Source organism: Pyrus communis, chromosome 7, assembly GCF_963583255.1.
Source record: "Pyrus communis chromosome 7, drPyrComm1.1, whole genome shotgun sequence".
In the NCBI taxonomy this organism is placed as follows: domain Eukaryota; kingdom Viridiplantae; phylum Streptophyta; class Magnoliopsida; order Rosales; family Rosaceae; genus Pyrus; species Pyrus communis.
The window spans coordinates 1,923,591-1,941,829 of record NC_084809.1 but is presented as its reverse complement, the minus strand read 5'-3'; the positions used below and the strand labels follow the sequence as shown (position 1 = coordinate 1,941,829).

Below are 18,239 nucleotides of genomic sequence, written 5' to 3'. Positions count from 1 at the left end.
CAACTAAGACTCCGAACCTAGATTGATTGGGCCTTTTGGGTCTTTGGCACCCTATCTAGTATCCTAGAATCTGGGAAATTAATCCCGGCCGTCCATGATTTTCATCCTCTCAAATTTACACCCACTTTTGAATCTCACTCTCTTCCTATATATTAAGGTTCGTTTGAAAGTGCTTTTAAAATAATTCAAAGCGTTTTGGTGAAATTGATTTTGGGTCCTAAAAGCGCTTTCAATCATTTTAAAAGCACTTCTAAACGAGCCCATGAAATATAAATATACTAAGAACAAAATTGCTTATGAGCAAAAGTGCTTCCAACATTAGCACTCTCAGACGAGCCTTATATTAGCAACAAGTTTTGGATTCCAAAATGAGCACTGAAAACTTTACATCAAGGAGTGCTTTGCTCCATCAGAAGTTTTCGAAACATCTTTTACCCAACAGAATCCGATTGCATATGATTTAAACAAGTTCGAATTTAATAGACTAATTCTTTCGGCTTACAAAACGACGCCTTCCCCTTCCCAGCATTTTGTTTGAGCTACTTCCCATTCCAATCCACTTCAACTTGTCCATCTGTTCAAGCATAAGATCCAATCAGTTCGAATAAATGAAAGCATAAACAATCAAAACCTGATGAATTTGGTACACTTGGAAGCCACTCACCTCGAAGATTAATTGCTCGGTTTGCTTGAACATCAGCCTCAGAATTGTATTCCTGCAACAAATAGCAGAATGCGTCACTTTCGGAAGAGCAATGTGTTCTCCTCAAAAATGAGTTCTTCGACTAGTGAAGATTTATCACACAAGTATTACTTTACACAATTTTCTTCTACCATGACTGAACTTACCCTAAGAACATGATTGATCTCAAATGACATAAACTTGTCTTTGAGCTCCTTGGCCACTTCACACAGGTCAGCCATATTCTGATTTTTCGTTTTCCAGAGACCTTGAACCTGTTTTATCAGAGACAGAAAGCATCGTAAAGCTTAAGGACACACAAATATGAAATAATTAAGGAAACAGGGTAAGGAGAAGAAAACGAAGAACTTTAAAAACTCAAAGTGCTATAACATCCACCCAGCTACGAACCTGCATGCAGACAAGTTTAGAGTCTCCTTTAACATGAATGTGTTTATATCCTTTCTCAAGAGCATATTTCAATCCCAGAATTACAGCTCGATATTCTGCAACGTTATTTGTTGCAATTCCCACCCCTTCACGCAAACGGTACACCTATAAAACCCAACCATATAATTGAAGGGCTAGAATTTACAAAAAATATGCTGTAAAAGGAACTAAATTATTTCGATGAAGTGCATACAGCGCTTCCATCTTCAGCTCGTAGCACAGCTCCTGCACCAGCTAGTCCAGGATTTCCTTTTGAAGCACCATCAAACTCAAGTATACAGGTTTGCTGAAAAAAGACAGGTCACAAACATTTTTCAAATCTTCACCTATAATAAGCATACCAATGTGATTCGACACATTCGATTTCACAAATAAAACTTACACAAAACGAAGAAATTCCAAGATTTTCAATGTGGTTATCCGGTGTGAAATGCCTCCTCTGAGATATCGGGAATGGAGTAGATCCAATCATGTCCTGCAATCTCTTAGGTGGTGAGTCCTTGGCAGCTGATTTTACTATAGAAGAATCCGGCTGCTGAAAAATTATGAATATGCACAAGTAGAAACATAGGTAGATTAAGGTTACTATAAAGTATTAGTGGATACAATCGACGGAAACTTACACAACTAGATGAATTTGCAACAGCTTCAGTTTGAATATCAGATTTGAAATGCTTTCTCTGAGTCTGAGAGTTCGGGAATGCAGCAGCGCCAACCGCCTCATGCGATCTCTTTGGCGGTGAGTCAATGGCAGGAGAATCTGGCTGCTGAAAATTATGAACATGCCCACTTACACAATCAGTGACCAAATAAAAGATCGTCTACGATAAGATACCTATATCCATGCCACATGCCATGGAAAAAAGAAGAGCAAATCATCAAACCTGGATAGGGCAAGCAACGAGTTTTCCGAAAAGAGAGTCATCTTTCACATCACTGGCACTGATAGTATAAGAAGCATTCTTAAGGCCGTGGGAGACGAGGTACTCCTCAGCCTCCTTCGGCAAACAGTGGCCTTCGTACACACTTACAGAAGGATTGCATACCTAAAAAGCAAAACAAAACCTCATATGCATGGTAACTTCTTACAAAAGCACTTTTTTATTAATCTCTAGAAGCATATTTACACCATAAACTGTAACTAGAAGCAGAAATCTCTCACTACCACCAGAAAGCACAAGACTTTTAGCAAAAGATACGCCATAACCAAACAATGCAGCAACAAATTACGATTATTTTAACAAATTAAAGAAAACCCAATTGAAAATTCAATTAGGTCAGCCAAAATTGATCAAGTTTTCTATAACATTGATAAAAGGGTGGAAAGAATTTACCGAAGAACAGGCTTGGTTTTGGCAATCCGTGAAGTTTTTGTAAATGCCAATAACGTCCCCTTTCCGAACAACATAAAAAGCATCACCTTCTTCCGCCATTGAAGCTCCAACTGCTAGCTTTCAAAACCCAGCACTGCAATTTCCCCAATGTCAAAAAGTTTACGAATTTAAGCAATGCAAACAACGATGATGAAACCCTAAATATTAGTAAGGGAAAATGGTGCTGAGTTGCGGAGCATGAATTTGCTTTGAGGCGAAGGAAAGTTTGAATTTTGAAAAATCGAATGATGGAGACGCCTCCACACGTCGAGTCAGTGCTGCTAGTGACTCACCCCGGTAAAGTTTACTTGAAAGTAGAAAGGAAGAAACGCCAATGGGCCTCATGGGTCGAGCTATGTCTCAGGGCCCAACATGTTTTTCTTCTCGGTAACGGAGTTTTTTTTGTCAAACAGTATATTTTGATAGATTAAATATTAGGTTAGTCATCGACGGAATTCGAACCTACGCCGTGATGTAAGGGAAAATGAAGAGAATGTACGAAATGAAAACTTGAAATTGAAACTAGTTTTTTTTTTCTTGATAATTTGATGGTTAATGTTTATCAAATGAGCTTTAAAGACTAAAACAAAACAATATCAAACGACTCTAAATTAATTGAATATTAACCATTAGTTTGATTATTTGAAATGAAAAATACTTACCACTTCTAGAGTGTAATTCTTCTACGTAAATAAATCAAAGATTTTGAGTATATAGAAACTTACAGGTGGTCCAATATCTAGTGAATATGGGTTGATTTATTTGATACTAGTACATGAGTACACGCAAAGTGTATGAGAAAATTATTTTTTATTTTTGTTTTTGAAATAGAAGGAGGGAGGAAGAGAATGATAGAGTGGGAAGTTTATTTATTTATTTATTTATTTTAATTAGATATATGTTAAGATTACATGGAGGTGAGGCTTTGAAAAAAAAAACAAAATTTGATTAGAAGATTAAACTGGTAATTTCATAGGGTTTTGGTTAACAATGAGTATTTTATTAATTAGTAGAGATATTTGAATGACTAAACGATCACTGATCCAACTGATTTTTGTAGAGATAGTCTTCAAATAAATATTAAGATATTGAACAGTTCCAATTATGAAAAATATATATACGTTATTTGCAAGTGGAGGAATGAGCTCATCTCTCATGAAGGAAAAGTAAGCATTATTCTTTTAGTTAATTACTTTTGTATATATGTCCGACTTCGATTAGTAGAAATATAGAAACTAATGAAGCAAAAATTATTCACCTGCCCGGTGAAATAACCTGACCTAATAAGAAAATCTCAACTCACTATGTCCTTCGATACAATCAAATAGATTGCTGCAAGAACATTTGATTCGTATTGTAAGAAGTCGAGCATGTCAATTTGAAATAACTCCAAACTAGGTAGGACTGTAGGAGGATGACCGAGGTGTCTCAATTCATAGTTGTGGGCATGTCAAGTGTTCTCACAGTTTCATTTTAGTTGCCACCAGATGCAGACATGTTAACATGTCACATCTGCACATGTTCCCCTTGATTGCCTGCACCGCACCTCCTACGTATCTGTCTACATCTAACAGCTAATGCATTGCTCAATCTGTACACAGATTAAACGTTTCAGAAATCAACACCGTCTTAGTTTCGAATCTCGGTTATAATTTACGCAGCATAAATCCGATTATGGCTCGAATTTAGGTAACACAATATGTTCCTTTTATAAACTACTATGTTTGGTACATTTTGTTTCTCAGTTGTTTGTTGAGTTGGTTAAGTTTTGTGTTTGTTTTTAAACTTTTGGTGACGATTTTCGCACTCTTTCCTTTTATGCTTTCGTAAATCAATAAATCAGAGAGCGGAACGTATAGGAGCAAGAAGAGGAAGTGTAAACGAACGCAAAGAGTGTAAAAAGCAGAGATTCATAAAACAATAAAAAATAACTGAGTTGTTTATACTTAATTGTCAATACTTCATACACCGATGACATATACCACAATTAACTCATTTCTTATACCTTCTAACAAAACGGAAAATATTTCTACACGTAAAAATGAATTCAACTTTTACACACCATCTGATCTGTCCCACGCAATAATTTCTCGTCCGTAATTAGGGTTCATCATAGCTGTAAAAAAATTAACTATGGGAAAAAAAATATTGCACTTTGTTTTAGGTTTTTTTAGCCCATCTGCTCACCTATTAAGTCCAGCCCTACAGCAAGAAATGACAAGCCTTGGAAAAGCAAGAAGTAGAAGTGAACTCCATGAGCAGATAAGAAGCTTCTGGCTGCTGCAGTGAGCAGCAAGAAAGCAAGAGCAAGCTCCTTCCTGTATATCCCGTTCTTCTTTTTCTTCGGAGCTACCACTTCTTGTTCCTTGAGTTTGCTTAACAATTCTAGACCCGACTCGGAGTTCCTCCTCAGGATCTTCTCTTCGCTCGCAGACATCGATTCCCTCTCAGCATAGGCTAGCAAATCTGACTCAGATGATCTTCCGGTCTTCTTTGTCACCACCCACTCGTAAGAACTTCCGAGCTGAAATAGCCCCGAGACCATGGCGTTGAATTTTGTGACGGACATTGTGTTCTCGAAGAGCAAGTAGGGGACCAAGAAAGGGAAAGATTTCGGGGACGGGAGGATGTTTAGAAAGGACATGAAAATCGGAATGTAGCAGATTACCCAAAGAGGAAGTTCAGCCTCGGGTAAGAACATGGTCAGTGGAAGTATGATACAAAACAATGTGAATGAGTAGAAGGGAAGAATTAGCTTCCTCAACAGAAAGAAAAGAAATATCAAGTTCGATTTCTTCCAAATCGATATCTGCACAAAATTCACATAATTTCGGAAGATTAGAACGCGATACATAAACAAACAATTCAAGCATTTCTTTGGAAGCAATCAATGGAACAAAGTTGAACGATGAAATCTGTACCTTGGAAGTCAAGATAGCAGGAAGACACAATCTGAAGAGCTGCATTGGACCCGAATGCCAACGGTGCTGCTGCTTCTTGTAAGTTTCATAAGACTCTGGCAATTCACAGAGGACTCTGACATCGTTGAGGAAGATCATTTTCCATCCGTTCAAGTGTGCTCGAACAGCAATGTCCATGTCCTCAACGGTTGTTCTCTCCAGCCAGCCTCCTGATTCTTCCAAAGCCTTGATTCTCCAAACTCCTGCGGTCCCATTGAACCCAAAGAAATTGAGAAACACTCCATTCACTTGCTGTTCCACTTCAAAATGGAAGCACAAATTGATGTTTTGGAGCCTTGTGAGTAAGTTCTCGTCCTTGTTCACGAAGGACCATCGAGCCTGGACAAGTCCTAGTTCCGGATTTCCCTGCGACAAAATCTCAGGATCGTTAGTCCAAAGTTCGAGCCCCTTTAATGTAACAATAAAAACAAGATCGATAAGGAAGTTGTCCTCACCTTGAAATGAGGAACTGTCAGCTTAAGGTAATCAGAATTCGGAGTGAAATCAGCATCGAAAATTGCCACGAACTCATAGTCTTTGACATAATCACAACCCATAGCGGACTTAAGGTTGCCGGCTTTGTAGCCGGTTCTAATCAACCGATGTCTGTAGATTATGTTTACACCTTTCTGATGCCACAACGAGACTTCGTCTTTGATCAAATTCTGCAAATTTATATCATCTGAGTCATCTAGAACCTGAATCAAAAGTCTGTCTCTTGGCCAATCCATCTGGCATGCAGATGCAATTGCTTGTTCATACACCTACGAGTTAGGAAAGATATATATATAAGCAATAGAAGAAGGCTTCACATAATTGGAATTGAACGAAAGCAGAATACAAAAAGGTAATATAAAGTTGAGGCAGAACCAATGGCAGAATGGATCGAAGAACAGCTTGAAAGACGTTAGTCCATAAACATCAAAATCTAGGCTTTGCAAGTTCAACCCGCAAAGCCTAAGTTTTGATATTCCTGAAGTTATGCCTATCAAGTAGTTCTTCGATCCATTCCGTCATTTGTTCTAACAACAAATGTCAATTGACTTGGAAATACAATCCAAAAAAGGTACATAGAGTTTTTCAAAATACAGGTGGCCGAATGAGTTGAGAGCAACTTGATAGGCGTAAGTTCACAACGAGCAAAACCCGGGCTTTGCAGGTTGGAGGTCCAAGCTCGGAATTGGGCCCCATAATCCACTATCAACCAATCCCTAAAATTTGTTGTTTCTAAACTTACGCCTATCAAGTTGCTCTTCAATCCACTCCGCTATCTGATCTAAATCCGATAACAAATGCCAATTGCCAACAGACAGAAAAAGAAGTAGGCAGTGAAAAGAAGTAAAAATTCAATGAGCTAGATTGCTCTGTTACCTCTCTCTCATTGCACATAGGGATCTGAATAAGCACCATTGGAAAACTAGAAGGATCTTCAATGTCAAAAGCATCTTCTGCAATAGTTGGCTTTATCTTCTTGTACTTGATCCAGAAGCATCCAACACACAAAACCAATCGATCAAAAGATTGAATCAGAAAAAGCACAACGCAGAAGTTGGACATCATGATAGCCGCAGGGGCAATATAGTCAACTCTGAAAGTCAACCAAACCATGTAGCACCACTGCACCAGACCCTGCACCTCCCATGGCCGATACAAATTCAAATTCCAGTTCTTGTAATGCGCAACTACTTCCATGACCAGAGCCAAAATCGACAATCCGAGGAAGACTTTGATGAATTTGTACAGCCTTCCTCGGGTTTTTGGCTCTTCGTCGGTCAAGTCAGACCGCGCAATGCGCTTTTTAAGCGAAAGGAACATTGCCCTCAACGCCATTGGCAGCCATGAGAGGCAGGCGAATACTCTGTTCACTTTGAGGAGAAGAACCCATGTGAATTGCTTGGTGCTCACGGCCTTCTGTTTCTCCAGAAAGGCTGAGGAATCCAAAATATTGTGCTTCTGTGACGGGTTTTCGGGCTTTTCGATTGTGACCACGACTGTGCTCGGAGCCATTGCTTGGGAATCCGATTCCCACAGAAAAAACAGAGGAACGGGAAACAAATACTCTGCCAATGAATCAAAGATCAAATCTTTAAGCTGAAGATTTACTGGTTTTCAGATATGGGAAGAACCCATGAAAGTTTTCAACTTTTTATGCAGTTTCCACTGAAATCTGGATCTTTTAAATATTGAATTCTAGAGAGAGGAGAGATAGTATGAACTCTCCTGAGCCGCTGTGAACAACAAAGGAAGCAGGAGAGAGATCCAAATTCCTTTTGATCAATAAGAAATGGAACGTTCAGGCCAGTTTCTTAATTATATATTTATATATTTCTTAATTAGCCAATGATGATCAGGCACAGTAGATTAAGCTTAGTGAATGTAAATTGGCATCCAAACCTTAGACAAATTTTTCATTATGATGGGAATGGGTGCTACAACATGTATTTTTATGTAAATAGTGAAAAATTTTATTTTTTAAGTTATTAACTTTTTAACGCACATATCCTATCATTTGTATAGTGATATATGATGTACCATCTTGTGTGCCAATCGGATCTCCTGTGCCGATCAGATTGAAAAATCTCTCCAAACCTTGATTTTTTTTTTTTTTTTTTAAGATGTTTGAATCTCGTTTAATTTGGTTCTATGAGGAGCAATCGAGTCCTGACGTGCGTCAATCTTGGGTTGTCCGTTTATGATGACAGCCAGGTTACAACCAGATGGCAGATCACAGCCCCTCGCCCCACATAGAAAGTGGTTCTTGTCTGCTTATTTTCGAGCTCCACATGCACTGAAGTTTCACTTCCTCTTTTCCGTTTTTAACATTAATGATGAGTTCGTTTAGATGTATTTTTAAAATGATCGAAATCGTTTTTTATGAAAATATTTTTAAAATCAATCTTTAATAAATATACAAATAAATTCTAAAAAATAATGTTTTTGGAACTCAAAAAAAAATTTCTAAAAGCATTTTCAATCATTTTAAAATACATACAAACGAGCCTTAAAAAATTTTCATGAAATTTAGACCATGTTCTACTTTGTCATCAGATTTTTTTAATTTAGTTTTTAGCAACTCTAAAGTGTCGCTTTATGTCGACCCTCATGAATCATGATTGTCAATTTTGTCACCATTTCTACTCAGATTTTTGTCCAATTTTTAATTCATACAATGTCTTTTAATTTCTGTAATTCATACAATGGCTCACAATTTTGCACCAATGTCATACAATCGCAGTCAATTTGTCAAATTAGCTATTAAGTGATGATGTGACATCTCACATCGTCCAGAGAAGTGATCCTTGTATGCATATTCACATCCCTACCTAGCACGAGGTATTTTGGAAGCTCACTGGTTTCGGGTTCCGTAGGAACTCCGAAGTTAAGTGAGTAGCGCGCGAGAGCATTCCCAAGATGGGTGACCCATCGAGAAGTTCTCGTATGAGTTCCCAAAAACAAAATCGTGAGGACGTGGTCGAGGCCCAAAGCGAACAATATCGTGCTACGGTGGTGGAGCGGGCCCGGGAAGGGGTTCCCCTGGGCTGGGATGTGACAATTTGGTATCAGAGCCTAACCCTGGTCGCGAGTGTGCCGACGAGGACGACGGACCCCTAAGGGGGTGGATTGTGACATCCCACATCGCACAAGGGAGTGATCCTTATATGTATATTCTCATCCCTACCTAGCACGAGGTCTTTTGAGAGTTCATTGGTTTCGGGTTCCGTAGGAACTCCAAAGTTAAGCGAGTAACGCTCGAGAGCATTCCCGGATGGGTGACCCATTGGAAAGTTCTCTTTCTGAGTTTCCAAAAACAAAACCGTGAGGACGTGGTCGGGACCCAAAACGAACAATATCATGCTACGGTTGTGGAGCGGACCAGGGAAATGGTCCCCGGACCGGGATGTGACAGATGAGGTGGCAAGCATGGAACTCATATTTTACTGACTTGGAATCTAAACCAGCGCATCCGGAGCCGAAGACTAAGCCCACTCCACCACGTCACTGCTGACCTCTTATTCATCGCCAGTGACATCTCCGCCTCATTGGTGAGTGCTAAAATATCTGGTACATTGTCTCTGAAGGATGAGAACCAACTAGTAGCATCTATATTGAGAATTCAAGTATTATATACATCATTAGTCCGATCCTTTGTAAGAACAACCCATGATAGCAAACTTGCTAGCGTTTCTTGCCTGGCGAACAAGTCCGCCTCCTTCTACCTCAAGACCGGCCTCATCTGGCACGATCTTCGGAGCTTTGATCTCACTTACTCATGCTCCGGATGAACCACATACCTCATCTCAAAGATCAACCTCGACAACGTCTCCGATTTCGGAGAGAGAAAGCTTCTCCTGAACCTGAGCATCGCAAGTGCATGAGGGCGCTGAGAGAATGGACCACCATCAGAGCCTCTCGATACTGGCAATGAAGAGCTGGTGGGGTTGGGGGAAGTACACGAGGTCGAGAGGGAGCTTAGGGGGAACGTGATAAATAAGGGGATTCCCGATAGCGTTTTTGTGTCGGCTGTGGACGCTTATTTCAGGCGGCTGGGACAGCCGGAAAAGAGACAGCGAAATGAGTGTTTCTGGGTGATGGCGGAGATCGTATCAGACGACAAAGTGGTTGCCCTATTCAATGGCGAGGCAGCTAATCCTTTTTTAATTTTTAAATAGAACATTAAATGAATTGAAACAATCTACTAATTTTTAAATTATTAATAATTAAATATAAGCTCCACACTTGTCTCATCATCACTTAACAGCATAATTATCGGTTAAAACATTGACATGACTAATAAAAGTAAATGAACATTGAACAAGACCTATAATTCATGATTTGGTATGGCTGTCATTAAGTGAGATCTAGCTTGTGATTTGGACTTTTGATTGTGTAATCTGCCCTGCATGCTTGTTTAATTAAACTTTAATAACTTTAATTAACAACTTTGTACATTTTTTATGTAAACATGATAAAAAATAAAAAATAAGCACCGCTTGCAATTGCAGAACACAGAAAGTCCAGGTGCATGTTCATATTAAATGAATGATTCATACATGGCACCTAACAGGAGTATTAGTATTAGGCTCCCACATTGACAGTTTCGATTTAATCTTCTTATTTCGTTTTCAGCATGTCAACTTTCGATAATATTGTAGTCATATCAGAGTCTGAAACGTTTAAACCAATGTCGTGAATGCAGAACATTTTTAGGGTTTAGTAAAAATGAGACGTCGAACCAGGCACACGTTGCTGCGTCATGCTTGGACTGCGGACGGGGCTACGGCCATTTTCAATTTTTTGCAGTAGAATACTCTGAAAATAAAAATAAAAAGAAGATCAAACTTGACTGTAAGGAGACGCAGTCACGCCATTTTGATTAACTGAGCTTATTCTTGTTAAGTTTTGAGCTTTTATCTCCAAAATACTAATTGCTTTCATGTTTTAAAGCCTTAATTCATGAAGCAACATCTCTCAATTAGGGGAAAAACTTCAGGCATAAGGTCTTCGTGACGTTTCCGATGTGGGTTCAGCACCCGGCTCATACTTGCATGAGACCCTTTTTAGTGGATAACATGATGAATCTACCTTAAAACCATGTTAAAATTTTAGAGACGGTTCAGTGACCCATTACTAATCACATCAAGATTTATATATATAGTGATACATAGTATAAACGGTTATGATCATAAACACAAATTCGAAAACTAAGATTTTTGAGTATGAGATCCTATCATCCTTTATAGTCAACTATTGTTAAAACAAATAAGCACCGCATGCAATTGCAAAACACAGAAAGTCTGAATGTATTTTATATTAAGTGAATGATTCATGCGTACTACCTCACAGGAGTATTTAGTAATAGTCTCCCACATTCACAATTCCGATTTAATCTTATTTGTTTTCAGCATGTCAACTTTTTTAGGGTTTAGAAAAATGAGAAAAGTCAAACCAGGTGCACATTGCTGCGATATGCCTGGACCGCGGACGAGGCTGCGGCCATTTTCAATATTTTTTGCAGTGCAATACTCTGAAAAGAAAAGAAAGGAAGATCGAACTCGAGTGTAAGGAGACGATCACGTTATTTTGATTAATCACGCTATTTTGATTAACTGAGCTTATTCGTGTTAAGTTCTAAGCTTTGATCTCCAAAATACCAAATGCTTTCATGTTTTAGTGACTTGATCATCAGTAAGCAACAGCTCTCAATTAAGGGAAAATTAAACTTCAGGCATAAGGTCTTCATGACGTTTCCGATGTGTATTCAACAACCGGCCCATTCTCGCCTAACACTACGTTAAAGTTTTGGAGGCGGTTTAGTGACTCATTACTCACATCAATATTGTTCTTAACTTAATCACATGTACAATCTGATATGTGTGAGATTTATACAAAACGTATTAGTACAATTAGTAGTGGAACCATTTAATATAAGAGAGATTTAATTTCATGAGAGGTTTATAATGTTGGACATATACTTGAAGAAAATGGCACTACTCTTGACAACATAACAACTTCTTATTAGACGGCTTTACAAGTTTGATCACTTAACGCTCCTACTAAAAATTCACTCCTTTGACCAATTACTAATTTTTTTTTTTTTTTTTGGAAACATTGACCAATTACTAATTTGCTACAAAGAAACTGAAACCCAAAGGAAAAAGGAATTTGACATATCAAAGCTTAGATGTGTCCAAATGAATCCTTCTAATCTTCACTTTTTATAAATAAATAAAATTATACACACGCAAAAGGAGTACATTAGTTTATCGAAGAAGTCTCATTTTGTAAGGTTTCACTTTTAGGTGGAAAACTCGGAAGATAGTGGGAACTTAGTGGGCATGTGATCCAAAACATCTGCAGGCCCCTCTCCTCATTCTGGTGGAAGCATATCACTTTTTCTTTTGGTCAACCTTTCCGGCCTGCGGAAGTTGCTCAACAGAGAGTTCAACCCTAGTCTTCAAGTTAAAGCGTCAGTTAAAACGGTTATTTACCCACGTGTAGTAGACACATAAATGCTTCTAGGTATTTTGCAATAAAGCTTCAACACTATAAATGTGGCTGCCATGATGAGATACGTATGCTAGAAGAAATCCGACATATCACTTGATTACAGATATAACAACTAAATAATATAAAACGCTACATTTTGTGGTTGTTTTAGAACTAACTTGACGAGAAATATTGAAAGAACAAGAGACTACTTGAATCTCTCTGTGACAACGAGTCAAAACCTTGGTTGTGTATAAGTGATTTTAATGAGACTCTCCAAGCTCATGAGCAGGAAGGAGGCAATCACTACAAGAAAAATGAGCTATGGGTACAAAATAAAGGACACAATTGAGAATTTTGTGCCTGTTTGACCATCAAAAGACTGAAACAGTTCCCATTTCATAGAGGGCACCATTGATTGTGCCTATTGTAAAAGAAAATAGGCACAAATACATTATCTGACAACTTTATTGAAAAAAATGGCTCTAATATATTATTTGTGCCCATAGTTTACTTCTAAAGACACGATTCTTTGTTCTTTATTAGTTTTTTTCAAAAACTTGTGGCCCACATCCATCCAACACTCTCTTTTCCGCTTAACTCACCCACTTCTATCCAACTCTCTCTCTCCCCCCTTAAACCCACTGACACCCTTCGTAATTATCCCCACTATCACTCCCCCTTAGCCCACCCTCATCCATCCAACTCTATCTCTCTCTTCCCCTTACCCACCACACCCTTCGTAGATCATACTCCCCTCAACCCACCCACATCCATCCGACTTTCTCTCTCTCTCTCTCTCTCTCTCCCTCTCCCCTTAACCCACACACATCCTTCATATTTATCTCTTTCATATTTCCTTATTTTTAGTTCTGGCTCTTCCCTCTCTGTTCTCTCTAAAACGACCAAGCCGGACTCGCCGGCCAAGTTTCGGCCAAAACTAGATCTCGACCCAATAGAGAAAACTGATCCTCTCATAGTGAGCTTCCTATCTATGTAAGTGGGTTTCTTCAATTTTAACTTTTAGATATGAAAAATTCTTGAGATTCAGGACTAATTCGGTTTTAACTTGGCATGTTGAAGATTTGGTTAGTGGTTTTGTTTGGGAGATTGAATTCAAGCTGAACTGTAAGAAAGTGGTTCAAATTCTTGGATTTAGGTAAGAACCCGAGAAACCCTAACCCTAAACGTAGCCTTCTTTCGATTTCTAAGAGCTTGGCTTGTTTTTGTGTGTTTTTATGTGAATTATTTGAAGGGTGGTGATTTTATATATGAAAATCTGAACTTTTTGCCTATAATTTAAGTAGGTACAATTGTATGGAGGAATTGGTTAGAAGAGATTGTATGTGTACCAGATCTGGGTTTTTTCAAGCCACACCAGATCTGAATTAGTGTTCTTTTTGCGGCTTGAGTTTATATATTTTCAGATATGAGTTATTTATTATTGTTTATTTTCTGTATGCACGTCACAGTTTACTCACTTGGAGATTCGCTCCTATCGTACACAATTTTCATGTACCTCCCTGTCTCTCTTGTTCTATCAATTTTTGTAGTTCTACATTTGTGTGTTCTGTTTGTTGATCAAATTTAATGAATTAGATCGATGGTTTTAATTTTTTAATACTAGTCATGACTTTGGCAATGAGAGGTCCAAATGCTGCATATATCATCCAGATTAGTTCGTCTGTGGAGCAAATGGAAAGATAATGTCATAACAATGTTGTATTGTTTTCTTGGATGGAGAGTTGATTGCCCTGTTTTTATGTGTTTGGTAATGCAGATACGAGAATGTAACTGTGGTTGATTGCCCTTATCTTTCAGCAGATAAGGGCAGTTTTTGTTTTTGGCATTTAAGATATTTAAGTAGGGTTTCTCTTGCAATTGTAGAATTTGTTAATTTTGGAAGCATGAATTAAATGTTTGGGATTAACTTACAATGCTTCGTATCAAAACCAATTAAAACCATTTTCTGAATCTAATGTTACAATGTTGTGCACTTTCATTGATAAGCAGATTTTCATTATGATGAATTTTCAGTCTTTCTCAAAATCTCCATAACTAAAATTCATGTGGCATTCAGTGTGAATTTTGTCGGATTTGTCTCATTGCATTGTATTGATTTCTTGTATTGTTACCATGCCCGTCAATTTTTCCTTTTTATTCCTAACTGTTTTCACTTTCAAGGAAAAGAGGTTTCTTGTTTGATGCCTTGCAGGAGAGCTGTGGTTTTGACAATTGGGGCAAATAAACGTCACTTATGAAGTATGTTTGTTACTTGTTTCATTATTAGCAAATGAACATAAATTTAATTTGTTATCTTCATTTAACTTCTTGATGATCACATTATGTTGATAATAAAAGGTGAAGATCGGATTTGAGTTTTCACTCCCTAAAACACTACGATGTCTAATAAGGAGTACGTTTCTTACTGGATGATTTTATTGTTAGAAATGAACATATGCTATTGTTATGTTGTAGCTTCTTAACTGTTTATACACAACTAATAGTGGGGAAGGATTTTAGAGGGATGGACTATATATTACATTGGTACAGCCTACAAGTACCCACTTGAGGGCTTTGTTGCAAGTTTTTAGTTGTAGTTAAGTGTTTAGGTTGCTCTTAGGAGAGACTGAACAGTGAGGAAACGTGCAGTCTTAAGAAACTAAACAGCTCCATGAATCTTATCTTTCCGTATGGAAACATGGAAGACTTCACTAAAGCTAAAAATTAGATTTGAAAATACTTATTTATTAGCTTGTGCGTTGTAGAGCCTATAAGGTTCTTAGTAGTTTCTATCTTTCTTAGAAATTTATGTCATAACAATGATTGTCCAAACTTTTATTGTTTTGTACATCTTGTTTGCTGGTAATGATGGTTTTGCTGCTTAATTTAGTTGCATATTTTGTTCACTATAATTTGGTATAACAAAGTAGCAATGCATCACTGCTATTGAGTTCTTAATGCCAATTGAAAGTTTTGGTCCTTGAACATGACTGGAAATAGGTCCTTTCTTTTTTTATTTTTTTTAATTTCATTTTCACTTTCATTTGGATTTCAGGAGGATGATTGCACCATCCACCAAGTTGGAAAAAGAGGTGAATCTTTGATATGGCAGATCTGGAACTTTTACGTATTGATTTTAACCAACTCCTTTTTAGGTGTAATTTTGGACTTATTTTGTTTTGAAGTCGACTGTATTTGTTTTGGCTTCTGATGAGGTGCAAGGCTTGCTGGGGAAGATGCATTTGTCCAAAAATGTCTGCTTTCAAGTTCTTTTTGCATTAGAGATGAAATATGTAACATTACAATATATGTTTCTGAGATTGAGAATGTGTTGTAGGCTTTCTACATTTTATGAAAATTTAAAAAAAAAAAAAAATTACCTCAATTCAGTTTCAATTTTTTTAATTTTGATATTTTTTTAATATTTAATTCTTGTTGGCACAATTATAATATAAGTGTCAATATGGCTGGAAAATGTCTTCTGATAAAACAGGCACAAATAATGGTCCATTTGTGCCTGCCTCTTTGAACACCAAACAGTGTATTGTGCCCTTTTAGCAATGGTGATGCCCATAGAGGGCACAGATACAAACTTAGTAGTTGCACTGTTGCTATTGGTCTATGGGCACATGTCTTGGTGCTCTTTGGCCTCAAAGGGCACATATAATTTATTGTGCGCAGTGCCCATATTTTTTGTAGTGAATGTGAGACTAGATAGGCAGATGGCGGGATTTCGTTCCATGGTGGAGCATTGCAATTTCATTGATCTAGGCTACTCGAGGAACAAATTTACATGGTTTACGATAAAAGGGGGCGGTATCAAAGTAAGATTGGATCACGCCTTGGGCAATCAAGAATGAGTGGACTTGATTTCGCGGTTCACAGTAAGGCATTTGAGTAAGTCAACGTTTAATCATGTTCCAGCGCTGATTAACTGGTCGAGGTGCATTTCATGTCGAGGCAAAAAACAGTTCCAGTATGAGGAATGTTGGCATATGCAGGAAGGATGTTCTAAGGTGGTACATGAGGGATGGGAGTGTGCTATTGATGGTTCACCAATGTTCCAGGTTACGGAAAAGATTAAGATGACTCGAATGAAATTAAATTAAATTAAATTATTGGGCGAGGAGCACTACCAGGTTTGGACCGATGGAAATTCGGGAAGTGGAGGACAAGCTCACAAGTTTGTTGGGGCATCCGTTTTATGATGAGTCCATTCTTCTACCCAAAAAAAAAAAAAAAAAAAATTGGTTGGGAGATTGAATAGACTACTTGAACATGAGGAGCAATTCTGAAGACAACATTTTAAAGAAAATTGGGTTAACTTGATCGTAAAACCAAATATTTTCACCATAAAGCAAATATGAGACAAAAATGTAATTGTTTGTTTGGTTTAATAGATGACGATGGGGTATGGCGTGAGGACAGAGTTGGAATGGAAGAAGTTGTGGTTTCGTATTTTTCCAAGTTATTTATTTCTAATGGGGTGCATAACTTTGAGGAAATCCTTTGCCACATTGTTCAGTCGGTTACGAAGGAGATGAATTTTGAGATTGATCGACCATATATAGATGAGGAGATAAAAAATGTAGTGTTTCAAATGCATCATGTGAAAGTCCTTGGCCCTGATGGTATGTCTCATGGGTTCTATCAAAAACACTAGGGAGTGGTTGATGCGGATGTATGCAATGGTGTTCGACACTTGTTGCTCTCGAGACAAATGCTACAGAAAATTAATTACACACATGTCACACTCATTCCCAAAGTTAAGGATGCAACAACGATGACATAGCTTCGTCCAATCAGTCTCTGCAATGTAATTTATAAAATTGTGGCGAAGGTACTTATTAATAGGTTAAAGGCTATCCTTCCACGTATTATTTCTCTTACTCAAAGTGCATCTATTCCAGGCCGGTTAATTTCTAATAATTATTTGGTGGCTGCTAAAGTCGTCCACTATATGCATAAGCGATCGTCGAGGTCTAATGGGTTAATGGCTCTAAAACTTGATATTAGCAAGGCTTATGACCGTGTGGAATGGAGATTTCTTGAAGCCTTAATGTACCGAATGGGGTTCTCAGAACAGTGGATCCGCATGGTTATGTTGTGTGTTACAACGGTGTCCTACTCCTTTAAGGTGAATGGGGACCCGGTGGGCTATGTGCACCTGGAACACGGAATTTGTCAGGGAGAACCTCTCTCTCCCTATTTGTTTATTATATATGCTAAGGGCTTATCGACGTTACCAAGAAAGGCAGAGTTTAATGGGGATTTGCAAAGGATTAAAGTGTGTCGTGGTGCACCTAGTATCCACCATTTGTTTTTTGCTGATGATAGTTTCCTTTTCGCTCGTGGTACCGTTGATGAGTGATGGATGATTATACAGTTACTACGCTCGTATGAGATGGCTTCTGGACAAGCTGTGAATTTTGAGAGGTCTTATTTAGTCTAAATCTCACTAACTATGATAAGCAATTATTGGCTAATTGTCTTGGCATGAGGAGGGTGGAATTCCTTGATAAATATTTGGGGTTGTCGATGCTTGTTCAAAAATCGAAGAAGGAAACCTTTGCGTATGTGAAAGATAAAATGTGGAAGAAATTACAAAGTTGGTGGGGTGGCATACTGAGCAATGCGGGACGTGAATTATTAATTAAAACGGTCCCTGAAGCTCTGCTTATGTATTCCATGCAATGTTTCCTTCTCCCCAAATATTTTTGCGAGGAGCTGAATAGGATGATAGCTAAGTTTTGGTAGAGTGGTGATCTGGGAAGACGGAAAATA

The 18,239-nt window shown here is 38.0% G+C and overlaps 2 protein-coding genes and 1 long non-coding RNA gene across 5 annotated transcripts; 1 reads left to right on the top strand and 2 right to left on the bottom strand.

Moving 5' to 3' along the window:
• Positions 1 to 294: 294 nt before the first annotated feature.
• LOC137739769 (uncharacterized) lies at positions 295 to 2,771 on the bottom strand. Of its 3 annotated transcripts, none has more exons than XM_068479474.1 (9): positions 2,467 to 2,771; positions 2,017 to 2,178; positions 1,756 to 1,899; positions 1,515 to 1,667; positions 1,326 to 1,418; positions 1,094 to 1,237; positions 850 to 957; positions 665 to 716; positions 295 to 574 (listed from the first exon to the last, which is right to left on the bottom strand). In XM_068479474.1, exons 1-9 carry the CDS (start codon positions 2,563 to 2,565, stop codon positions 540 to 542), a joined length of 990 nt encoding a protein of 329 aa, XP_068335575.1. In that variant the 5' UTR covers positions 2,566 to 2,771; the 3' UTR covers positions 295 to 539. The 3 variants fall into 3 exon arrangements, with proteins under 3 accessions (XP_068335575.1, XP_068335577.1, XP_068335576.1); XM_068479476.1 differs by having other exon boundaries at positions 1,515 to 1,607; XM_068479475.1 differs by having other exon boundaries at positions 1,756 to 1,896.
• Positions 2,772 to 4,424: 1,653 nt separating this feature from the next.
• LOC137739768 (xyloglucan glycosyltransferase 4-like) lies at positions 4,425 to 7,743 on the bottom strand. Its single transcript, XM_068479473.1, has 4 exons — positions 6,837 to 7,743; positions 5,921 to 6,229; positions 5,427 to 5,831; positions 4,425 to 5,314 (listed from the first exon to the last, which is right to left on the bottom strand). The coding sequence occupies exons 1-4, from the start codon at positions 7,470 to 7,472 to the stop codon at positions 4,676 to 4,678; spliced, it is 1,989 nt and encodes a 662-aa protein (XP_068335574.1). The 5' UTR covers positions 7,473 to 7,743; the 3' UTR covers positions 4,425 to 4,675.
• Positions 7,744 to 13,649: 5,906 nt separating this feature from the next.
• On the top strand, positions 13,650 to 15,851 carry LOC137740870 (uncharacterized). The gene is made up of 2 exons (XR_011069184.1): positions 13,650 to 14,714; positions 15,511 to 15,851. It is a non-coding gene; the product is annotated as an uncharacterized lncRNA (long non-coding RNA).
• The last annotated feature ends 2,388 nt before the right edge of the window (positions 15,852 to 18,239 follow it).

Coding starts and splice junctions, on each gene's coding strand:
- LOC137739769 (XM_068479474.1), bottom strand. CDS start 2,565: ATGGCGGAAGAAGGTGATGCTTTTTATGTTGTTCGGAAAGGGGACGTT. Junction 2,179..2,466: donor AAAACCAAGCCTGTTCTTCG/GTAAATTCTTTC, acceptor TTTGCTTTTTAG/GTATGCAATCCTTCTGTAAG. Junction 1,419..1,514: donor TTGGAATTTCTTCGTTTTGT/GTAAGTTTTATT, acceptor GTCTTTTTTCAG/CAAACCTGTATACTTGAGTT.
- LOC137739768 (XM_068479473.1), bottom strand. CDS start 7,472: ATGGCTCCGAGCACAGTCGTGGTCACAATCGAAAAGCCCGAAAACCCG. Junction 6,230..6,836: donor CTATGTGCAATGAGAGAGAG/GTAACAGAGCAA, acceptor CCTAACTCGTAG/GTGTATGAACAAGCAATTGC. Junction 5,315..5,426: donor CTGCTATCTTGACTTCCAAG/GTACAGATTTCA, acceptor AATTTTGTGCAG/ATATCGATTTGGAAGAAATC.